This window comes from Crinia signifera, chromosome 5 (assembly GCF_055691185.1).
Source record: "Crinia signifera chromosome 5, ASM5569118v1, whole genome shotgun sequence".
Classification (NCBI taxonomy): Eukaryota; Metazoa; Chordata; class Amphibia; order Anura; family Myobatrachidae; genus Crinia; species Crinia signifera.
In genome coordinates this window covers 329,182,678-329,208,772 of record NC_139221.1, presented here as the reverse complement: position 1 = coordinate 329,208,772, position 26,095 = coordinate 329,182,678, and the positions used below count along the sequence as shown (strand labels likewise).

Genomic DNA, 26,095 nt, shown 5'->3' with positions numbered 1-26,095 from the left:
GCGGGGAGGCCGGTGACTCATTGTGTCAGCCTCTGGGCACACAGTGATAACGAGGAGTCACAGCGGCAGGTCACACACTGCTATATACGGAGGTCAGATGGCAGCGGGGAGGCCGGTAACTCATTGTGTCAGCCTCTGGGCACACAGTGATAACGAGGAGTCACAGCGGCAGGTCACACACTTCTATACGGAGGTCAGATGGCAGCGGGGAGGCCAGTAACTCATTGTGTCAGCCTCTGGGCACACAGTGATAACGAGGAGTCACAGCGGCAGGTCACACACTTCTATACGGAGGTCAGATAGCCGCGGGGAGGCCGGTAACTCATTGTGTCAGCCTCTGGGTACACAGTGATAACGAGGAGTCACAGCGGCAGGTCACACACTTCTATACGGAGGTCAGATAGCCGCGGGGAGGCCGGTAACTCATTGTGTCAGCCTCTGGGCACACAGTGATAACGAGGAGTCACAGCGGCAGGTCACACACTTCTATACGGAGGTCAGATAGCCGCGGGGAGGCCGGTAACTCATTGTGTCAGCCTCTGGGTACACAGTGATAACGAGGAGTCACAGCGGCAGGTCACACACTTCTATACGGAGGTCAGATAGCCGCGGGGAGGCCGGTGACTCATTGTGTCAGCCTCTGGGCACACAATGATAACGAGGAGTCACAGCGGCAGGTCACACACTTCTATACGGAGGTCAGATAGCCGCGGGGAGGCCGGTGACTCATTGTGTCAGCCTCTGGGCACACAGTGATAACGAGGAGTCACAGCGGCAGGTCACACACTTCTATACGGAGGTCAGATAGCCGCGGGGAGGCCGGTAACTCATTGTGTCAGCCTCTGGGCACACAGTGATAACGAGGAGTCACAGCGGCAGGTCACACACTTCTATACGGAGGTCAGATAGCCGCGGGGAGGCCGGTGACTCATTGTGTCAGCCTCTGGGCACACAGTGATAACGAGGAGTCACAGCGGCAGGTCACACACTTCTATACGGAGGTCAGATAGCCGCGGGGAGGCCGGTGACTCATTGTGTCAGCCTCTGGGCACACAATGATAACGAGGAGTCACAGCGGCAGGTCACACACGTCTATACGGAGGTCAGATAGCCGCAGGGAGGCCGGTGACTCATTGTGTCAGCCTCCGGGCACACAGTGATAACGAGGAGTCACAGCGGCAGGTCACACACTTCTATACGGAGGTCAGATAGCCGCGGGGAGGCCGGTAACTCATTGTTTCAGCCTCTGGGCACACAGTGATAACGAGGAGTCACAGCGGCAGGTCACACACTTCTATACGGAGGTCAGATAGCCGCGGAGAGGCCGGTAACTCATTGTGTCAGCCTCTGGGCACACAGTGATAACGAGGAGTCACAGCGGCAGGTCACACACTTCTATATACGGAGGTCAGATAGCCGCGGGGAGGCCGGTAACTCATTGTGTCAGCCTCTGGGCACACAGTGATAACGAGGAGTCACAGCGGCAGGTCACACACTTCTATATACGGAGGTCAGATAGCCGCGGGGAGGCCAGTAACTCATTGTGTCAGCCTCTGGGCACACAGTGATAACGAGGAGTCACAGCGGCAGGTCACACACTTCTATATACGGAGGTCAGATAGCCGCGGGGAGGCCAGTAACTCATTGTGTCAGCCTCTGGGCACACAGTGATAACGAGGAGTCACAGCGGCAGGTCACACACTTCTATATACGGAGGTCAGATAGCCGCGGGGAGGCCAGTAACTCATTGTGTCAGCCTCTGGGCACACAGTGATAACGAGGAGTCACAGCGGCAGGTCACAAACTTCTATATACGGAGGTCAGATAGCCGCGGGGAGGCCGGTAACTTATTGTGTCAGCCTCTGGGCACACAGTGATAACGTGGAGTCACAGCGGCAGGTCACACACTTCTATACGGAGGTCAGATGGCAGCGGGGAGGCCGGTAACTCATTGTGTCAGCCTCTGGGCACACAGTGATAACGAGGAGTCACAGCGGCAGGTCACACACTTCTATACGGAGGTCAGATAGCCGCGGGGAGGCCAGTAACTCATTGTGTCAGCCTCTGGGCACACAGTGATAACGAGGAGTCACAGCGGCAGGTCACACACTTCTATACGGAGGTCAGATAGCCGCGGGGAGGCCGGTGACTCATTGTGTCAGCCTCTGGGCACACAGTGATAATGAGGAGTCACAGCGGCAGGTCACACACTTCTATATACGGAGGTCAGATGGCAGCGGGGAGGCCGGTAACTCATTGTGTCAGCCTCTGGGCACACAGTGATAATGAGGAGTCACAGCGGCAGGTCACACACTTCTATACGGAGGTCAGATGGCAGCGGGGAGGCCAGTAACTCATTGTGTCAGCCTCTGGGCACACAGTGATAACGAGGAGTCACAGCGGCAGGTCACACACTTCTATACGGAGGTCAGATAGCCGCAGGGAGGCCGGTAACTCATTGTGTCAGCCTCTGGGCACACAGTGATAACGAGGAGTCACAGCGGCAGGTCACACACTTCTATACGGAGGTCAGATAGCCGCGGGGAGGCCGGTGACTCATTGTGTCAGCCTCTGGGCACACAGTGATAACGAGGAGTCACAGCGGCAGGTCACACACTTCTATACGGAGGTCAGATAGCCGCGGGGAGGCCAGTGACTCATTGTGTCAGCCTCTGGGCACACAGTGATAACGAGGAGTCACAGCGGCAGGTCACACACTTCTATACGGAGGTCAGATAGCCGCGGGGAGGCCGGTAACTCATTGGGGGAAATTTACTAAAGGAAATTTGTAAAAAATTGGTGTATTTGTATCCAGAAATACACTTATTTTTTACATTTACTATTCCGAAAATACGGCAATTCGTATTCGTATTGATAGCACATAAATACGAATACGAATTGACGTATTTTCGGGATAGTTAATGTCAAAAATAAGTGTATTTCTGGATACAAATACACCCCTTTTTTTTTTTACAAATTTCCTTTAGTAAATTTTCCCCATTGTGTCAGCCTCAGGGCACACAGTGATAACGAGGAGTCACAGCGGCAGGTCACACACTTCTATACGGAGGTCAGATGGCCGCGGGGAGGCCGGTGGTGACTCATTGTGTCAGCCTCTGGGCACACAGTGATAACGAGGAGTCACATCGGCAGGTCACACACTTCTATACGGAGGTCAGATGGCCGCGGGGAGGCCGGTGACTCATTGTGTCAGCCTCTGGGCACACAGTGATAACGAGGAGTCACAGCGGCAGGTCACACACTTCTATACGGAGGTCAGATAGCCGCGGGGAGGCCGGTGACTCATTGTGTCAGCCTCTGGGCACTAAGTGATAACGAGGAGTCACAGCGGCAGGTCACACACTTCTATACGGAGGTCAGATAGCCGCGGGGAGGCCGGTGACTCATTGTGTCAGCCTCTGGGCACACAGTGATAACGAGGAGTCACAGCGGCAGGTCACACACTTCTATACGGAGGTCAGATAGCCGCGGGGAGGCCGGTGACTCATTGTGTCAGCCTCTGGGCACACAGTGATAACGAGGAGTCACAGCGGCAGGTCACACACTTCTATACGGAGGTCAGATGGCCGCGGGGAGGCCGGTAACTCATTGTGTCAGCCTCTGGGCACACAGTGATAACGAGGAGTCACAGCGGCAGGTCACACACTTCTATACGGAGGTCAGATGGCCGCGGGGAGGCCGGTAACTCATTGTGTCAGCCTCTGGGCACACAGTGATAACGAGGAGTCACAGCGGCAGGTCACACACTTCTATACGGAGGTCAGATGGCCGCGGGGAGGCCGGTGACTCATTGTGTCAGCCTCTGGGCACACAGTGATAACGAGGAGTCACAGCGGCAGGTCACACACTTCTATACGGAGGTCAGATGGCCGCGGGGAGGCCGGTAACTCATTGTGTCAGCCTCTGGGCACACAGTGATAACGAGGAGTCACAGCGGCAGGTCACACACTTCTATATACGGAGGTCAGATAGCCGCGGAGAGGCCGGTAACTCATTGTGTCAGCCTCTGGGCACACAGTGATAACGAGGAGTCACAGCGGCAGGTCACACACTTCTATATACGGAGGTCAGATAGCCGCGGGGAGGCCGGTAACTCATTGTGTCAGCTTCTGGGCACACAGTGATAACGAGGAGTCACAGCGGCAGGTCACACACTTCTATATACGGAGGTCAGATAGCCGCGGGGAGGCCGGTAACTCATTGTGTCAGCCTCTGGGCACACAGTGATAACGAGGAGTCACAGCGGCAGGTCACACACTTCTATACGGAGGTCAGATAGCCGCGGGGAGGCCGGTAACTCATTGTGTCAGCCTCTGAGCACACAGTGATAACGAGGAGTCACAGCGGCAGGTGACACACTTCTATACGGAGGTCAGATGGCCGCGGGGAGGCCGGTGACTCATTGTGTCAGCCTCTGGGCACACAGTGATAACGAGGAGTCACAGCGGCAGGTCACACACTTCTATACGGAGGTCAGATAGCCGCGGGGAGGCCGGTAACTCATTGTGTCAGCCTCTGGGCACACAGTGATAACAAGGAGTAACAGCGGCACGTCACACACTTCTATACGGAGGTCAGATAGCCGCGGGGAGGCCGGTAACTCATTGTGTCAGCCTCTGGGTACACAGTGATAACGAGGAGTCACAGCGGCAGGTCACACACTTCTATACGGAGGTCAGATAGCCGCGGGGAGGCCGGTGACTCATTGTGTCAGCCTCTGGGCACACAGTGATAACGAGGAGTCACAGCGGCAGGTCACACACTTCTATACGGAGGTCAGATAGCCGCGGGGAGGCCGGTAACTCATTGTGTCAGCCTCTGGGCACACAGTGATAACGAGGAGTCACAGCAGCAGGTCACACACTTTTATACGGAGGTCAGATAGCCGCGGGGAGGCCGGTAACTCATTGTGTCAGCCTCTGGGCACACAGTGATAACGAGGAGTCACAGCGGCAGGTCACACACTTCTATACGGAGGTCAGATGGCCGCGGGGAGGCCGGTGACTCAGTGTGTCAGCCTCTGGGCACACAATGATAACGAGGAGTCACAGCGGCAGGTCACACACTTCTATACGGAGGTCAGATAGCCGCGGGGAGGCCGGTAACTCATTGTGTCAGCCTCTGGGCACACAGTGATAACGAGGAGTCACAGCGGCAGGTCACACACTTCTATATACGGAGGTCAGATGGCCGCGGGGAGGCCGGTAACTCATTGTGTCAGCCTCTGGGCACACAGTGATAACGAGGAGTCACAGCGGCAGGTCACACACTTCTATATACAGAGGTCAGATAGCCGCGGGGAGGCCGGTAACTCATTGTGTCAGCCTCTGGGCACACAGTGATAACGAGGAGTCACAGTGGCAGGTCACACACTTCTATACGGAGGTCAGATAGCAGCGGGGAGGCCGGTAACTCATTGTGTCAGCCTCTGGGCACACAGTGATAACGAGGAGTCACAGTGGCACATCACACACTTCTATATGGAGGTCAGATAGCCGCGGGGAGGCCGGTAACTAATTGTGTCAGCCTCTGGGCACACACACGGCTCATTGTACACTTATCTGTGTAAACAGGAGCAGGACAGATTAAAGTGTCTGCAGACGTGCCGCCAGCTGGCTGACGGGCACAGATGTCGAGCAACCAGATTAACAAGAATTGTAACACACACGGGCAGCCAAATTACCGTGATAATTATCTTGTGTTTACATCGTGCCGCACACGGGAGAGGACACACGCATAAAACACGCTTACAGCCAAACTCACAGATATGCAATTACGTGACGTCAACACGCCCGGCAGCACAAGGACCATTGAGGGGGGGGGGGGGGGGGACCTGCTCGTAAGAGCTTACGCTCAAGGAGGGGCCACTGTTGGACAAGTATAGGAGGAGAGGGTGCAGGTAGCAATGTTATAGTTTAATACTCCTCGGTGACCATGGATTAGGACCCCCCCCCAGCCGTTCGCACAGACCAACACGGCGCAGGAGAAAGATTATTCCTCGGCATGGATGCTGCAGACGCCCTGGTTATAGGGACAGATATAGCACAGCGCTATTTATAGTGTGACATAAACATGCAGCCACTGAGCGGGGAGATCAGGGTGCGTGCGACGCCTCATCAGCTGCAGCCACTGAGCGGGGAGATCAGGGTGCGTGCGACGCCTCATCAGCTGCAGCCACTGAGCGGGGAGATCAGGGTGCGTGCGACGCCTCATCAGCTGCAGCCACTGAGCGGGGAGATCAGGGTGCGTGCGACGCCTCATCAGCTGCCGCCACTGAGCGGGGAGATCAGGGTGCGTGCGACGCCTCATCAGCTGCAGCCACTGAGCGGGGAGGAGATCAGGGTGCGTGCGACGCCTCATCAGCTGCAGCCACTGAGCGGGGAGATCAGGGTGCGTGCGACGCCTCATCAGCTGCAGCCACTGAGCGGGGAGACCAGGGTGCGTGCGACGCCTCATCAGCTGCAGCCACTGAGCGGGGAGACCAGGGTGCGTGCGACGCCTCATCAGCTGCAGCCACTGAGCGGGGAGATCAGGGTGCGTGCGACGCCTCATCAGCTGCAGCCACTGAGCGGGGAGATCAGGGTGCGTGCGACGCCTCATCAGCTGCAGCCACTGAGCGGGGAGACCAGGGTGCGTGAGACGCCTCATCAGCTGCAGCCACTGAGCGGGGAGACCAGGGTGCGTGCGACGCCTCATCAGCTGCAGCCACTGAGCGGGGAGATCAGGGTGCGTGCGACGCCTCATCAGCTGCAGCCACTGAGCGGGGAGATCAGGGTGCGTGCGACGCCTCATCAGCTGCCGCCACTGAGCGGGGAGATCAGGGTGCGTGCGACGCCTCATCAGCTGCAGCCACTGAGCGGGGAGATCAGGGTGCGTGCGACGCCTCATCAGCTGCAGCCACTGAGCGGGGAGATCAGGGTGCGTGCGACGCCTCATCAGCTGCAGCCACTGAGCGGGGAGATCAGGGTGCGTGCGACGCCTCATCAGCTGCAGCCACTGAGAGGGGAGATCAGGGTGCGTGCGACGCCTCATCAGCTGCAGCCACTGAGAGGGGAGATCAGGGTGCGTGCGACGCCTCATCAGCTGCAGCCACTGAGCGGGGAGATCAGGGTGCGTGCGAAGCCTCATCAGCTGCAGCCACTGAGCGGGGAGATCAGGGTGCGTGCGACGCCTCATCAGCTGCCGCCACTGAGCGGGGAGATCAGGGTGCGTGCGACGCCTCATCAGCTGCCGCCACTGAGCGGGGAGATCAGGGTGCGTGCGACGCCTCATCAGCTGCCGCCACTGAGCGGGGAGATCAGGGTGCGTGCGACGCCTCATCAGCTGCCGCCACTGAGCGGGGAGATCAGGGTGCGTGCGACGCCTCATCAGCTGCAGCCACTGAGCGGGGAGATCAGGGTGCGTGCGACGCCTCATCAGCTGCAGCCACTGAGAGGGGAGATCAGGGTGCGTGCGACGCCTCATCAGCTGCAGCCACTGAGAGGGGAGATCAGGGTGCGTGCGACGCCTCATCAGCTGCAGCCACTGAGAGGGGAGATCAGGGTGCGTGCGACGCCTCATCAGCTGCAGCCACTGAGCGGGGAGATCAGGGTGCGTGCGAAGCCTCATCAGCTGCAGCCACTGAGCGGGGAGATCAGGGTGCGTGCGACGCCTCATCAGCTGCCGCCACTGAGCGGGGAGATCAGGGTGCGTGCGACGCCTCATCAGCTGCCGCCACTGAGCGGGGAGATCAGGGTGCGTGCGACGCCTCATCAGCTGCAGCCACTGAGCGGGGAGATCAGGGTGCGTGCGACGCCTCATCAGCTGCAGCCACTGAGCGGGGAGATCAGGGTGCGTGCGACGCCTCATCAGCTGCAGCCACTGAGCGGGGAGATCAGGGTGCGTGCGACGCCTCATCAGCTGCAGCCACTGAGCGGGGAGATCAGGGTGCGTGCGACGCCTCATCAGCTGCAGCCACTGAGCGGGGAGATCAGGGTGTGGGTGATGCAGCAACTTCGCTCTCCTCGTCATCAGCGCCGGCCAATGAAGCAGGGTCGGAATATTCAATGTGCGAATGGCGCATGCCTAGCAGAACACACGTCACAGGGTAGAACAGCAATGAGGGGATTACAGACAGCTCCTGGGATCCCCAATCCCCCATCTAGACAGAGCCACTAGGGCAAAGGGGCAGCATGACAAATCAGGACTGGCGCTGGTGGCCAGGCATCGTCATAGGAAGACACTTCGTAGATTAACGTGACCCACCTAAGCTTACTATAGGGGCTGCAAGGACTACGAGGCCTTCTAAAGGCCCAGCCTGAACCCGAGGACCGCCTAATCCCCTCCCCCAACACTGTAAACTACCTTTTGTCACTGGGTCACGTCTGCAAGCCATTGTGACAGGATTAGCTCAGCTCTATTAGATTAACAGAAGGACTCTAGGAGATACAGGGATTTGAGGAAGGGAAGGCAAACAATGCACCTGTAACTACATGGTGTACTTACTAGCACAGGGGGATAACACGGACAACGGGGTCACCAAGGGCCCGATTTGTTACTTTTCTAACATGCTCTTTTACATTCTTATAGCGTTACATAACAGACCGGACAGAAGTCGGCCACTTACCATGACAGTGATGCCGTCTTTTTCCAGGGGAGTCTTATCGTAGGTAACTTCGCAGACTCTGACCACGGTGGTGGCCCCGTACTTCTTCAGATCCTGGGGGGGAAGGGGAATGCACAAGAATGGAAATGACATCAGCAGACTGCAATAAATGGGTGAAACATTTTTGCCCTAATAATTGTAAGTTTCCTGCCATTATACGTCGAGTAGGGCTGCCGGTATTAGGACCCCCCCCCCCCCCCTACACCAGATGGCACCTCACCGGTCACACGTTTATTTTGGACATAACATATTAGCGAGATCGCAGACTCCTGATCTATATAGGGTAGAGAACCGCCACCTATTCTATGGAAAATACAGATACGAGATCAGACCTGGAAATTTGCATTCACAGAGAACACACGCAAATTGCTCTCTCGTTCCATAGGGCTGCGGTTAACCTGTTTATTGCTGGAGGGTTGTGACCGGAACCCTGATCTGGAAACAATTTGCTGTCATGCAAAAACGAAAAGGTTCTATATTGGCAAGACGCTAGATCCCTTCCCTACAAGCCCAGCCGCAGAAACCAGAAAGGGCGCTATTTTGACGGTTAATCAGTCCGCTTACACATTTTCTGCGCCGTGGTCTGAACAGAGCAGTCCTCTATCCCTGCAACGTTCTCCATCTCTGCAGTCTAAGCTGCCCCCTAAGGGGTTAATAGGAACCGTAAACACTGCAAGATTAATGGTCTGAAATGCGGACGGGGTTGGATAATTTGAACTCTTTGTGCGATCCAAATCCAATTTATTTTTAGCCCTCATCCGTTTAGGTTCCCAAACATCCAATAAAGTAAATCTGAATTTGGAATGATAATAAAAAAAAATCCTTTAAATATTGCTGGGGGATTGTAGGCCGTGCCAGTTTACGCAGGCTGCACAGAAATAGTTCCGGACCACGTCTGCCAAGAGCCGAGCTGCACACACATGATAAATGCTCCGAGGAGAGGTATGAGCGACGGACATGGGCGTATTTGGGCAGGTGCAGGTTTTCTGCTGGCATTAGGAGAACGCAGGCCGTTCATCTCAGTGACAGCAGCGGGCAGGAAAGCTGGCATGTTGTGGGTACCGACCAATAAGAAAACAGCAGCTCCTAGGGGATTGGATAGACTGCATCCTTAGCTGTGACAGGCGGATGTAGGTGAAAGGTGACCTTTAATATAGGATTTGCAAACAAACTATGAATTAAGCTGCTATGCCCTTCAGCAAATTCTACAAAGCATCCCGTCAGGAGATCTTCTGTGTTAGTCCTGGGAAGGGGAAAGCATCCTGGAACGGCTGTAGGAGGGATTACCCCCATGCCACGCAGATCACCAGTAAGGGCGAGAACCTGTATGTAACCCTACCGGGGGTGTCCAGACCCGCTGTGACCGTCACCTCAGGGGATCTCATCAGGATTCCAGTCCCAACTAGCAGGTAAAGTCAACATTTAACCCCAAAAAGGACAAATGCTCATCTACTCGCAGGAAACCTTTTAACCCTTTGAGCACCAACGTTGCTCAGTGATCCTCAAAATATCCGTTGAAAATGCCGGCGCCGCCCCCAGCGACTGATCTTTTAGTATAAATATAAAATACAGCCAAATCAGTTCATTGCAATTTAGTTAAATATTGCACCAGTGGTGCTGGCATTCTACCAATAGGCAAACGTCCTTCCCAACTCTAACCCCAAGTGTATCGTAGTTACCCCTCTTCTCCACCCAGCTACCTCAAACCACGTCTGCCCCAGATCTTCCGTCCTACATGAGGTACAAGATGGGTATGGGCAGTGTCTTCCCTGAGCACCATTGGGTTCATTTCCTGTCCCGCATCCGCTGGCACTTTATTCGGTACTTGTTTCCTAGCACGGCCACACCGATTTCCATCGGGGTGGTCGTGTCGGAAAAATCGCGTTGGTCGATAATTGAATCAAATGTGAATAGGGTCCCTGGGACCCGATTTTACATTGGATTCAATGTAAAATATTCCCTAGACCCCCAATTTTATACCGTAAACCCCACCCCACGATTGACGCCAACCCGAAGCGTGGAGAGCGCAGCGAGCCCGCGAGGGACGGCAGTGCGCGTCCTCCGACCTTTTCATTCCCCTACTATCCACGTCGGCGTGGAGTTGAGAATATAAAGTGTGGCGAGCGCAGCAAGCCACCGAGCCCGAAGCATTGCGAGCCCCACGAGGGGACGTGTATAACTTCAAAGGTATACGCGTCCCCTCGCTGCGCTCGCCACACTTTATATTCTCAATTCCACGCCGACGTGGATAGTAGGGGAATGAAAAGGTCGGAGGACACGCACCACTGCGCTCGCCACGCTTCGGGTTCGCGTCAATCGTGGGGTAACGACAGGGCCATATATAATGTGAAATGGGTCATATTGGCCCATTTCACATTGTTTGCTATGTAAAATGGACTTAATCAAGTCCATCTCATCTTGTGCCATTATAATGGCACAAGACCGACGCGATGCTCCCGATTTCAATGTTAAAAAATATTTTAACATTGAAGCCTATGGCAAAATCGGGGGCATCGCGTCGGTGCCAATGTTAATGGTCCCGACCGACGCGATGCCCGCGATTTTTCCTTTGCCGGCAAAATGGACCTGATTTCAAAGGAAATCGGGTCCATCGCGGGCATCGTGTACCTTAACTTAAAGGTACACGATGCCCGCGATTGTGGCAGTGCTAGGAAACAAGTACCCTTTATTCATTTAGCCCACAATCCTCACCTGCTCCTCCTCCCCTCCCGCAATCTCCCCACCTCCCGCAATCCCAACCCGCTCCTCTTTCCCTCCCACAATCCCCACTCCTCCCCTTCTCCAATCTGCTCCTCCTCCCTACCTGCTCCTCCTCCCCTTCAGCAATCTGCTCCTCCTCCCCTCCCGCAATACCCACCTGCTCCTCCTGCCCTCTGCTTCTCCTTCCCTCCTCCTGCAATCCCTACTAGCTTCTCCTCACCTTCCGAAGTGCCCTCCCTTCCTTCCGCCGCCATCCCCCCTCCTCACCTGCCGCCACCATCCCCTGCATGGAGAAATACAGTATATTATTCCTCTAGAGGAGTTCATCATCTCACGTAATTTCTCATACAGTCCTCTGCAGAAAGCAAACCACTAAACCGCACCAACATCCAGATCTTTGCTGGTCTCCATGTATCTCCCCAGCTTACACCGTCCTCCCCAATATCTGCATCGCTCCTCCACACTCACAACCAGTGGGAGCTGCAAGCTCTCCGAGGAACTCCCACCCTCACACACCAGGACTTTCCCAGGTCCTTAACAATTCCGGGGCCATGTTCTCACCCTTACTGGATGGTCATTGCACCAGATTACCATCACTTACACTGACCACACATAACCGCCATCGCCCGGGAGACTGACCTTTCGAGCAGGGCCCTCCTTCCTCTCTCTAACCTTTGAGAACTCTGAAATAGGATTTTATGAGGATTTTATGGGGATTTCTGGATTGCAGAGCGTAAGAAATGGGATGGGGCTTCAAAAGTCACTTTAAGCCACTAACCTTTAGGACAGACTCTAGAACCATGGTCAGTATACAAGAGCCGCACTCACCTCGATGAAGGTATTCAGTGTAGCATTGGTGGGGTTATGAGTGATCAAGAACCGCATGTTTTTATAGCAAACTTCCACCGGAGCTGGGCGATTGATCCGCGCCATGATGATACCGCAAAGATACAAACGTGGAGCTAAAAATGTACAAAAAATGTCAACACAAATATTGTGCAAGTTACGACAAAAAAAAAAAAAAAATCCCCCCCCAAAAAAACCACACGATAACAAACTGATGGGCCACGCGTGTCCAAGGCGCAGCGGTGTACAGTATCCAACTTTATGCCATCCGCGGCTTCCTCCTTCCAGCGGCCTCAGCGCCTCCCTCTTTACAGTAGAAAAAAAATATATATGTATTTGTAAGTGCGAGTCCTGGTGGCTCAGGCGCGAGGGCGGTGATCCGGTTGGACCAATCACGTTACCCCATCTGGGTAGACTGTGAATTTTACAGCCGGGGTGGACTGCTGCAGGAGAGCGGCGTTCCGCGGACAGAAGAGTCTCTTGCTCAAGTAGATCCGCGCGCAGAGGGCTCTAATGGTGGTCCGCCCTGATAGCAACCCGGCTCCTGAGGGTCCGCTAAGGCGTGTATCTCATGCGGAGAGGCGGTGCTGTGCCCGGCAATATTCAAAGGTGTGTCTCAGCAGCTCCATATATCTCAGTATTCACAACTGCAAAGGGGAAAAGCAAACACAGGTGTCAGGTAATAAATATATAGCCGCTTTGTTCGCGCCTTCATGCAACTTTTACTAAACACAATTGCTTTAGCATTCCTTCTGGCTTTAGGGCTCGTGTACAACCCTATAAACCAGGCATGTCCAAACTGTGGCCCTCCAGCTGTTGTGAAACATCCCAGCATGCCCTGACAGTTTTAGCATTCCCTAATAGCAAGACAGTGGCAAGGCATGCTGGGACTTATAGTTTGGACATGTCGGCTATAAACAGTCCCATTGGGACCTCAGTGATCACTGGTATGAACTAATAGAAATATCTACAGTGGAATCCACCGCAGCAGGACCCCTGACTCCAGAAGGAAGGGCAAAGAAAGGGTTAAAAACACACATATGCAAAAAGGAACCACCCTGACATAGCACCATTACAATGCACATATATATTCTGTGTATTGTGCATGATGACCGCGTGTAGGTTACGCGGAGCAATGCGGCTCTGTGCAGCAAACATCTGCCCAGCCCTTAAACTTTGCAGCAGACGTCAGAGGTGTTTACCAGCTTCTCAGCACCAGAACACCGTCCCGTCAGCGTTCCTAAAATTAGCCGGGTATTGATCACATGTGGGCCTGGGGTTAGAGGCAACAAGCACATGGCCATGGACTGACAAGGGGGTGACTGACGAACAATTGCTGGACACCAGCCAAGGGTATTCTATCATCCTGGACAGGAAGAGTCATACGCCTGGCTATTATTAGCAGGACAGATACAGCAAGCTGGGGAATGAGCCGCCGTCCTCTGATCTCGGGATCCGGCGGACCCAGCAGGGCAGTCAAAGTGCACAGTGTTATTTTACAGGGAAGTGTTGGGTTTTCACATTGGGGTGACAAGAGGCTGGGGCACTAGCATGGCATCTGCAGAGAAAGGACAGGCAGAGGGGCAGAAGCAGCTTGAGGTTCCCCTCCAAACAAATCAGAGTACGCCAGCGTAGTGTCCCCAATGTACAGGCGTGTGTGTATAAAGTTGTGTCAAGCGTCAGAAGGTTGAGCAGGACATATACAAACATGTGCAGAACACAGAGTCGGACAGGAGGCCGTACGAGAATAGGGCCACGCAGAGCCCTGCGGCTGGAAGCGGACAACACAGGGTACACCACCGGCAGACGCAGGCCTCCGGGCAGCGACTCGCTGGGGAATCAGGTGGCACACGTCAGTCAGGGAGCTGAGGGCAGAGATGCGACACTCACCCAGGAGAACATTATTAGTTGTGTTACAGCCGGCACCGGGCGCTGAGCGCTCTGTACACGGAGATAAGAGGATTACTGGGAAGGGAAAGATTCCTCTGTACTGGAAATGCCTTTGTCTGCAGAACAGCAATGTGTCTCTATACACTGGGACACACACACACACAGACACTGCTCCGACACACACACACTGCTCTGATATACACACACAGCTCTGATACACACACATACACTGCTGCAACTAATCCAAGATACAGTACACACACACACACAGAGACCCACACACAGCCACTGCTCCGAGACACACACACACACACACTGCTCTGATATACACACACATACACTGCGATACACACACACAGCTCCGGAGACACACACACGTTATGGATATCTATACCAGGTTGAACTAGATGGACGCAAGTCTTTTCAGCCTTACCTACTATGTAACTATGTAACAAACACACACTGCGACACACACACACTGCTCTGATATACGCACACATACACTGCTCCGAGAAACACACACACACACACACACATACACTGCTCTGAGATACAAACACACACTGCAACTAATCCAAGATACAGTACACACACACAAACACACAGCCACTGCTCCGAGACACACACACACAGAACCACACACAGCAACCAGGCAAGGATACACACACACACAGAGATCGCTCCGGAATACACACAGACAAATTCCGGAGGGGAGTTGCCCAGGTATCGCACAACACGAGGCGGATTACAGGGTGTCCCGTGGTTTGTACAATACGGTGACCCAGCAATGCGGGCCGGGGGTCAGGGGATGGGAGTGTGACAGAGTATGTGAGGTTATTTGTGGACTGTACAGATTGGGTGTAATTAGATGCGAAGGTTTTGTGTTCTGGAATAGCGCCAACACAACCATAACACTGTGTGTACCGTACCGACATGACATAGTGTGTACTGTACTGACCTAACATGAGGCCATAGTGTGTACTGTACTGACCTAACATGAGGCCATACAGTACTAATATGACACAAGGAAATGCACAATGCTGATATAACACATGAGGCTATACAGTAAGACTAAGCTTGCAGCAGGGCCCTCCTACCTCCAAGTCAGTCTGTTGTTACCCAGTTTGTTCCATCACAGTCTACAATTGTAAAGCGCAATGGAATCTGCTGCGCTATATAAGACGCTGTAACGGAATCTGCTGCGCTATATAAGACGCTGTAACGGAATCTGCTGCGCTATATAAGACGCTGTAACGGAATCTGCTGCGCTATAAAAGACGCTGTAACGGAATCTGCTGCGCTATATAAGACACTAACGGAATCTGCTGCGCTATATAAGACACTAACGGAATCTGCTGCGCTATATAAGACACTAACGGAATCTGCTGCGCTATATAAGACGCTGTAACGGAATCTGCTGCGCTATAAAAGACGCTGTAATGGAATCTGCTGCGCTATATAAGACACTGTAACGGAATCTGCTGCGCTATATAAGACACTAACGGAATCTGCTGCGCTATATAAGACACTAACGGAATCTGCTGCGCTATATAAGACACTAACGGAATCTGCTGCGCTATATAAGATGCTGTAACGGAATCTGCTGCGATATACACAGCTCCGCAGCAGATTACGTTAGTGTCACAGAACAGACGTATACAGAGGAGAGACAATAAGCACAGGAAAGGTGAGAGGGGAATGGATGGCATTGTCCATACGGCTTTATAGAATTACCATGCAGCGCAGGTATGAGTACATATGGTGGCATATAAACCAGCTCCTGGGTGACATTGGCTTGTTGGCAGAGTGAAATAAAAAATATTAACAATAAAATCTTAATGCCGTATAAGCGGGACACTAGCGACAGGACAGTGGGCGTAGGCGGTGTAGGTACCGGACACTAGCGACAGGACAGTGGGCGTAGGCACCGGACACTAGCGACAGGACAGAGGGCGCAGGCGGTGTAAGTACCGGACACTAGCGACAGGACAGAGGACGCAGGCGGTGTAAGTACCGGACACTAGCGACAGGACAGAAGGCGCAGGCGGTGTAAGTACCGGACACTAGCGACAGGACAGAGGGCGCAGGCGGTGTAAGTACCGGACACTAGCGACAGGACAGAGGGCGCAGGCGGTGTAAGTACCGGACACTAGCGACAGGACAGAGGGCGCAGGCGGTGTAAGCACCGGACACCAGCGACAGGACAGTGGGCGCAGGCGGTGTAAGCACCGGACACCAGCGACAGGACAGTGGGCGCAGGCACCGGACACTAGCGACAGGACAGAGGGCGCAGGCGGTGTAAGTACCGGACACCAGCGACAGGACAGTGGGCGCAGGCGGTGTAAGCACCGGACACCAGCGACAGGACAGTGGGCGCAGGCACCGGACACTAGCGACAGGACAGAGGGCGCAGGCGGTGTAAGTACCGGACACCAGCGACAGGACAGTGGGCGCAGGCGGTGTAAGCACCGGACACCAGCGACAGGACAGTGGGCGCAGGCACCGGACACTAGCGACAGGACAGAGGGCGCAGGCGGTGTAAGTACCGGACACCAGCGACAGGACAGTGGGCGCAGGCGGTGTAAGCACCGGACACCAGCGACAGGACAGTGGGCGCAGGCACCGGACACTAGCGACAGGACAGAGGGCGCAGGCGGTGTAAGTACCGGACACTAGCGACAGGACAGAGGGCGCAGGCGGTGTAAGCACCGGACACTAGCGACAGGACAGAGGGCGCAGGCGGTGTAAGCACCGGACACTAGCGACAGGACAGAGGGCGCAGGCGGTGTAAGCACCGGACACTAGCGACAGGACAGAGGGAGCAGACTGTGTAAGCACCAGACACTAGCGACAGGACAGAGGGAGCAGGCGATGTAAGCACCGGACACTAGTGACAGGACTGTGTAAGATACACACACACACACACACACACACACACACACACACACACACCTCCTCCCTTCTCCTTCCTCTCCTCCTACCGGTAACCCATCCCTCCACGCTGATGAAGGTACCCCAATAAAGACAAGCTGAAGCCCTGGCACCCCCACCTTATACCTGTCGGTGTGGAAGCTGGGAACCCCCTGTAGTCCGTGCACGCTGCAGCTTGGGAGTGAGGGAATATTTTGGAGCAGTGTCTAATACCCTGCAGGGAACTGGTCTCAGCTGCCTCCCCGACCACATGATACTGACAATGCTGAGCAGCTAATGTCACACTCAGATGTACGTGTAATGCTCTTAGGGCAAGTAATCCCTGCACAAATACGCTTTTCTTCCTCCTCCGCCTCCTCTGTACATCCAGGTTCCTTGCAGGATTGTGTGACTCAGGCTGTGCTGTCCCCGGCCTCATAGATAACTTATTCATACATCTGGAATGCAGCATAGTAAGGCAGGAATGCGGCCTCTATTGTATTCTGGGGCCAGGACTCCATGCTCAGGAATTCCTGTGGCCGTGCACAGAGTCAGAGGAAGCCCTGCTGGACGGAGCAGGAGGGGGGTCACCGGCCACCAGGTCCAGCTGTAACCAGACCCTGCCGGCTGCTGTGTGCCCTGGGCAGCTCTTATTTATCACACCGGGAGTAACCAACATGCATTCCTGTAACTGCATAGCCTGGAACACCCGTCATGCCCACCAAATCATCTTATTGCATCCAGTAACATGTGCGCCAGGTTCTAGCTGCACTTCCTATGCGCCAACTGCAACAATGCAGCCTGGCATAAGAAGCGCTAATCCCTAAACAAACCCAAATAGGATGCAGATGCCCTCGGACGCCTGGTTGAGTGGTTACATCGGGTTGGATTGGGTAACGGGTGGTAACTCCGCTTTTGGTCCCAAGTTATTGGTTTAAAGCCCAATTAAGGTATAGAAGATTCCGCGGACCCCTTTATGGTGGATATCAGTCGCACGCGGAGCAGAGATAATCCACAGAAGGGGCCTGCACAGCGACAAACCGACACCCATATGTTCCTCTAGCCAGGAGAAGCGGGCACACACACGCCACCACAGCTGGGTCTAACCAAGACCGTAGCGCTCACTGGATAACCGTGCGACAGTAAGGGTAGGCTTTGACCCAGAACGCTACGGCCAGTGGTTCCCAAACTAGGGGCCCGATTCAGACCCGTTCGGAGGGCTGCAAATTCGCAGCCCGCCCGACCATCGATAAACCGCGCATGGTACGCTGTGCACATGTGCGGTGTGTCTTGCGTATGGACCACACAAAGGGTAGCCTTCCCTGGCCGTATGCCGTTTTATTGACAGGGGGGGGGGAATGCGGTGTTGACCCCCGGCATTTCACGGGTGTGCCCACAAAAATGTACCTGAAACTATAAAACCACTGGGTGGGCCCCAGTGAATGCAGATGTACCCCTGCCTGTTCGGGGTGGGCGCATTAAGTCAGCGGCTGCTTAGGGACTCCTGGGTTACGTGGCGGCTGTGAGCGACGGGCAGGAGGAGGCAAAATCACTGGGATATGGTCACTACAAACATAAGGTCGACATGACTGAATATCGACACAAGCATTAGGTCGACATGGGGTTTTTTACTTTTTTTGTGCCGACACGCATATAGGTTACTTTTACCAGGCACAGGAGAAGCATGGCGAGCGCAGAGTGCCATGCAAGGGGGCGCGGTGCTACGTTTCAGTGTCCAGGTCGACGGTGTCGAAATTTCGGGGCAAAAAAAAAGAGAAGTGAAAAACCCCATGTCAACCTAATGATGGTGTGGAACTAGACGTGTCAACCCTTCCTGTGTGTCAACCTAATGATCCATCCTTAAATAACCTAATGATTTCTCCATCCATTTGCTGCCCTGTACATGGGCTTGGCCAGGAAGGGGGAGGGAGGGAGGGGGGGTGGTGGTTCCCCGGAGCGGCGTTAATTGATATATACACATATAGTACCCTCACTGGCAACATCACTATTATACAGTGTATAACCTCATTTACTGACCATGTGACAGCCGCCCTGCCCCCCTCCCCTCCCCTCCATTTCCTCCCTCCCCTAATTCTCCATCACTCCTGACCCTAGTGCTTCACCATGGCAGTGGTTAGACCGTCACATTATACCTGCGCCTAAACAATCTGTATCTGTATAGGCCCAATAAAAACACATTAAAAATAAATATTGTCTCCAGACAACGCACCCCACCAAAACCCTAGACCCTGGCCACCAGAACCACCTGAAGATCAGTTACATAAGTTGCGATCAATCTCAGGAGCCAAGTGAACAGGAGACCAAGTGCCGAGCAGATCCCACTAGAGAAATCATCCCACAGCGCTCCGTGACAACAGCGTGCTCGTTGCCATGGAAGCACTAATCATGTTTTCATTTATGAAAGTGACAATTACTTTGTATCAGGTTCCAGAACTCGATTCAACGAACATGTACAATGTACGTGTCCAAGAACGCGGTTACTGGCGGCAGTGGCTGTGGCATAAAGGAGCATTTGCAAGAGTGTTCAAGGGATTCCCTAAATGTACATTGGCATCAAGTGCCATGTAACTAAGTACCCTCACTTCCCATCCGGTCCTACAGTAGTCCTAACCCAATCTCACGGTGTGACACCAGACCATGTCCTCTACAGTTATGTATCGTGCGTCCAGGTCAGTGAAAGGTAATTCCAGCCAGGTGACCTCATGGAAAAAACTTCCAACATTATATAAAGGCAGGACCTATGGCTTTCACTGGGGGTGGCATTTGGGTTTGGGCTAACAAGATATACCAGTGAATGAAGGACTTCCTCGAGGATCTCATTTGTTACCAGGCCAGCTGGAAAGGGCGACAGCCTAGTACTAAACCGCTTTAAAGTTCACTTGTCTGCAGGAGAGACCTAAACGTAGAACGCTGAACACAGCCGCCAATTTGTGCAAGAGCGGAGGTCCCAAAGTCACCGCAAAACCCCCAGTATGGTCACAAGGAGGCCAACATTTACATGCACGACGGAGCTATGGATCTTGGTCAACAAGGTCAATATAAGAGTATAGCTTAGGGCAGGGGTTCCCAATCTTTTTTGAATCACGGCACCCTAGAGTATCAGAATTTTTTCACGGCACCCCTAGGCCAAAAAAATGTAATTTAGATTGGGTTTATATGAAAATCTTAGGGTCAGTAATGTAGTAAAGGGCAGGATTTGCTTCTGTTTGTACACATTCTATGATTGGCAGCCACCAGCACTGGTTTTGCTCATTAATAACTAACCATTAATTATTTGAGTTGGTCCTGGACCACCAACCAAGGGCACCCCTGTATGTGTCCCGAGGCACCCCAGGGAGCCACGGCTCACAGTTTGGGAACCACTGGCTTAGGGCCTTAAGCAATCATGGTGGCATCTGTACCAAGAAAGACCTCCACAATGCTGTCTTCTGGATATAGGGGACCAAGGTGGAGGGGGTTTGGTCTTCATGACTAACACAATGCTGGCAAAACAACACAATGCCAATACCACGCTGGAAGGGCCACCCGCTTTACAGATGCTTCACAACACATGAACTCAACAGGCAATGGTTTAAACCAAGCTAAACTAGAGATAACCATGAGGAAGAGAGGTCCAGCAAAAAATATTTTTTTTTTGGATTAAACTGTATGCAGCAGGGTATAGGCTGTAACTCACCTCCCCAAAATCTACTACCAATTGCATTAAATAAAAGCATCACAAATTTGGAAGGACCTAGCAAAAGCCCTGACCTCAACACCACAGAGATGTTGTCGAACCGCAGACCGTAAACATACATGCGCCTACATCAAGGAGAAGAAAGGGTCATAAGAGGATCTAGATATTCCAAACACGAGGTCAGACGCTTGAACTTGGACAAAGGGCAATTACTTCAAGTGATTGGAGAGAAGGTAGCCGCTCAAGATTCTGAACCATCGCGTTTTTCTTGTTTCATCCTCACACATTGATTTGTAAGGCAAAGTTCGCTGAAAATTGTTTGTTTAACGCAGCCAACAGTGATTTGGAATCCAACAAAGTCTCCTGGTCAGAAAGCCAGGCCAAGCTCCCGGCCTCAACTCTTTATCTTCCCTCTCCTAAATTGTACAGATCAACCACCACAGGTTGCCATTGTCCGCAACCTACAAGATTTCCTTGCGTTAGCCCCAAAACATTTGAATCTTGGGGCCAAACTTAGTCAACCTACAGAAGGTTCCCCACTTCCGCAGCACTCTACCAGAAGTACCCCCTACCATGGTTGGAATAATATTGGGACCAGGGGCTAGGCCCAGTTGGCAAACCATTACCTACAAGACATAACATTTTATCCTGGTTTGAACTTGCTGGGCCTGTAACTCCAACTACTAAAAAAGGTGCACTCTACCCTTAATAATTGAAATAAGTAAAAAGAAAAAGAACGAGGAACAGGTATCAGGGATTATCTGTCAGCAGGCATTATAAACAAGTGTTACAAGACATACACCTGACCACGTAGGAAGGATTTGGGGCCGCGGATGGAGAGGTGTCACCTGTATGAGCTCATTAATACCATGAATATTCATAGCTTCCCAGAAAACGTAAGCTCAGGAGAACTTGTGCAATGAAAGAAGGACGCACAATACACAGCACAAGCAGAATACATTGTCCCTGGGGTCTACATGCCAGGTCTGTATTAGAACAGCAAACAAAAAGCCAAATATATATATATTATACAGAGACGCACAATGTAACCGTGTGGGCACAGCACAAGTAATGTCACGTCGGCAGCTTTCCGTCAGCAAAGGCTACTGTAGAACCAACGCGAGTCAGTAATAGACATTACAGCTCACCTGCAGTCTCAGGGGTCACCCAGTATTTTCACCGCGCAAGAGTTACGTAGATGAAGAATTGCGCTCTTGCAGCGTACAGCCCATCTCTAGAGAAGGATCACTTAGGAGATGGACAGTCTCCTCCGCCTGCCTAATATAAGAGCGCACACACACACACACACACACACAAACTCGTTCTGCAGATCATGCTGCCAAGAAAGAGTAATTTTAGCTCCGCTCACCCACACAAGAGGTTACCGTGTACTGACCGGCGTGTTCCTGTGCGGGGACAGAATTATACTGTGTATAAGTGTACAGGTAATGTATACTGACTGTGATTGTTTACGGATACATCGATCGCTACGGGCAACCGCTGCGCAGTTCTAGGGATTATCCGAGCGCTGATTTAAATAAAAGGAACACAGAACGAAACGTTCCCAGCTTAAAGGGGGCAAACGGACCATGCGCTTCTCACCGGTCCTCCGTTTTTATTTACTGTATAGAACATGCAGATTAAACGCATGGTCACAGAGCCGAATCACCGGGATCCCTCCCCACTCAGTGTTTGTCCACATGAGATCTCACTGGATATAAGGATATCCTACAGTCATTTAAGCTGCTGTGACCGCACAGGCCAGATGCATGAACCCACACAGAGCGATTCAGCAAAGCATGGGTGGCCAAACTGTTAATCAATTTCCAGCTGCTAAAGTACAATGTTCAGTGCTAACCTTAAGCTGGCCATACACTACTGCGATGTATAGTGTATGGCCATCTGATCCCCCACAAGCAGCCCAGGAAGGTGTGGCATGTGATTGGGTTTTCACTACCTGCGGCGGTGAACACAAACATGTTTAAAAAGGACGACATTTAAAAAAAGTTCACATGAATTTTTTGTGATTTTTTTCTTTTACACCGATCCAAGCACAGCCCTTACGTTAGAATAGTGCCCGAAGCAAACCGAACTTGGAGAGTCATTCATTATGCACCCCCCACCCAAAAAAAAAAAATATATTGTCGACTTTTTGACATGTCAACATTATGTCGGCATTTCGACCATGTTGACATAACGAACGTCGGTATTTTGAATGGTCAGGAATCAGACTGAACCCCATGAAACTGCTGCCCCCTACGACCCGGCGAGGGATAAGATGACGGTGTACCCCGGGGGGAGAAGACTAGGGGGGGCGTCTTGTGCTGCTGTCAGTGTATGCCCACCACCTATGCAGCGGTGCAGATTATGCCTAGGGTAGGACGGACAATACTGGGTATGCAGGTTACTGGACAAGTAACACAGTGTGCCACTAGAGAACCCGCAGGCTAAATAGTGATTTGTGTCAATGGGTGCAGAGGATTGGTCTATGGGGGTACAAAAAGCCCCTCTACCAGGATACCAGATATCACTACGCATTGCACCCAACCAATGACCCCCCAGCTGATCATCCCGTCATTTTAGCATTACGTTTTAGACACCATAATGCAGCAGCATAGTAATTATTATTCACTGGCGAACATCCTCGTTATCATATTACATCCGACCTAATGGGACATGTCCCGTGACCATCCTCCCGCTTCCAGCAGATTCCAACAGACACTCGTAGCGGGGCCCCCAGGCACCCACAATGCCCAGGGGGCCACGATTAGCTCCCACGCCATCAACAGTAAACACTTTAGATAACGCTACAGAGGCGCACAGTAAACAAATAATATTTACCAGCGTTCAGCTAAAGGGGAGAAGCTTCTGCAGGACAGCCAGGACAGCGGCATCACCCGGACCGCAGAACCAGCGCCGACGCGCCCATTAGCATGGCGCCGATAATAAAGGACAGACCATGACCATCATGGTTATCAGATTTGCCAAAAAAAGGCAAATATTTATTGAAATTAAAGGTGAGGGGGAGACGCAAAACATTTCCCCTGTTCTCAAATCGAGCAATTGTGAGCCCCAATGATAATCCTGAACCCCAACAATCAGCCGCCTGCTCCAATCAGAGGATTTAAGCATTTTGCAAAACATTTTTTTTACATGACCGTTTAGTAACAGTATCAAACTCGTTATCCCGCAGCCGTAATAGCACAGAAGAACGTTGCTGTATTTTCTGCAATCTCTGACGAGTCCCATTTCCTGGAGGGATTAAGAGCCCTTTCCCGTAACGTCCAGCGTCTTCTGCGCAGTTCAGGCTGCATGACCTCTGGCGGAGTCACCTGAGGACAGCAGGGCGCGACGTGTCTGGGCCTCTGGCCGGCGGTAACCGGGAAACACATTCTGGATCTCGGCAGAAACCTCATGTACAAAGAACTGTGATAGTCATTGGTGGATTTCCCCACGTATATAATCAGTATTCCAGCACGCACTGCAACACACAGGGGAAAAACTCATGTCAACCTTTCACTGTCGACCTACCCATTGTCAATCCAATACTTGTGTCAACCTTCCGACCCATTTAACCTTACCAGGTGTCGGCCTTAATAGGGCCACCCTAATGACTATATACTATGTGGCCTAGAACAGGGTTTGCACAACATATTGATGATCCCCTTCCGTCAGCACAGCCGGCTTTGTGGACCCAGGGAAGGCCCTGTCCGGGAAGGAACTGGGGCACATTTTTCACTTCTCGAACCAGAGTCCACTGCTCACGTATTGTGGTTCTGCTTTATATGGTAAATGGCAGCCGCCGGTTACAAGGCGATTTGAGCTGGGGAACGGAAGTCTGCGGAAACGAATACTAAACCATCTTCCACCCCAACCCGCAGCCTTCACAGTAATGGCTACCCACCACAGAAATGAGGGGGATGGGGAGTTATCCAGGACAGCGACAGATCACACAACTCTCAGCCTTCACAGTAATGGCTTCCCACCACAGAAATGAGGGGGATGGGGAGTTATCCAGGACAGCGACAGATCACACAACTCTCAGCCTTCACAGTAATGGCTTCCCACCACAGAAATGAGGGGGATGGGGAGTTATCCAGGACAGCGACAGATCACACAACTCTCAGCCTTCACAGTAATGGCTTCCCACCACAGAAATGAGGGGACGGGGAGTTATCCAGGACAGCAACAGATCACACAACCCGCAGCCTTCACAGTAATGGCTACCCACCACAGAAATGAGGGGACGGGGAGTTATCCAGGACAGCGGGAGATCACACAACCCGCAGCCTTCGCAGTAATGGCTTCCCACCACAGAAATGAGGGGGATGGGGAGTTATCCAGGACAGCGACAAATCACACAACTCCCAGCCTTCACAGTAATGGCTTCCCACCACCGAAATGAGGGGACGGGGGAGTTATCCAGGACAGCGGCAGATCACACAACCCGCAGCCTTCACAGTAATGGCTTCCCACCACAGAAATGAGGGGACGGGGGAGTTATCCAGGACAGCAACAGATCACACAACCCGCAGCCTTCACAGTAATGGCTTCCCACCACAGAAGTGAGGGGACGGGGAAGTTATCCAGGGCAGCGACAGATCACACAACCCAGGGCCTTCGCAGTAATGGCTACCCACCACAGAAATGAGGGGGACGGGGAGTTATCCAGGACAGCGACAGATCACACAACCCGCAGCCTTCACAGTAATGGCGGGACGGGGAGTTATCCAGGACAGCGGCAGTTCACACAACCCGCAGCCTTCACAGTAATGGCTTCCCACCACAGAAATGAGGGGACGGGGAGTTTATCCAGGACAGCGGGAGATCACACAACCCGCAGCCTTCACAGTAATGGCTTCCCACCACAAAAATGAGGTGACGGGGAGTTATCCAGGACAGAGGCAAATCACACAACCCGCAGCCTTCACAGTAATGGCTTCCCACCACAGAAATGAGGGGACGGGGAGGTTATACAGGACAGCGACAGATCACACACACACAAGACTTTGTATTTGGCGGATAATACATTGCAAGCGTTTCAGCTGGATGGTGGCAGGGTTGCCGGTGACCTGCATCGAGCACGGCTGTTCACTTGTAGCGCAGGGCTAGTATCCCACCCCCCCCCCAATGCGGTCTGCAATCCGCCAGGAGGTGATCACCTGACAGCTGTAGGAAAAATATTGCCCATTACAGAACTATGCCACAAAGGCCACCCGCTGTCCCGCGCCATCGATTTCTGACTGGAAGTTGGGTGGTCGAAAAAAGAAAGGAGTCGCACTGTGTATAAACGCGTTTCTCATCTGCATAAGTGGTCGTAACAAAATACCCACATTTTACACATTCAGCAGCCCTGACATACCAGA

The 26,095-nt window shown here is 52.9% G+C and overlaps 1 protein-coding gene across 1 annotated transcript in view; it reads right to left on the bottom strand.

Annotated features, from left to right (window-relative positions):
- Positions 1-26,095, bottom strand: part of PTP4A3 (protein tyrosine phosphatase 4A3) — a 71,683-nt gene that overhangs the window by 10,966 nt on the left and 34,622 nt on the right. The window contains exons 2-3 of the mRNA XM_083144959.1: positions 12,215-12,879; positions 8,627-8,719 (exon numbers count right to left, since the gene is read on the bottom strand). Of these exons, the coding sequence (XP_083001085.1) occupies positions 8,627-8,719; positions 12,215-12,319 (198 nt within the window). The 5' untranslated portion in view covers positions 12,320-12,879. The remainder of the gene's footprint in view (positions 1-8,626; positions 8,720-12,214; positions 12,880-26,095) is intronic.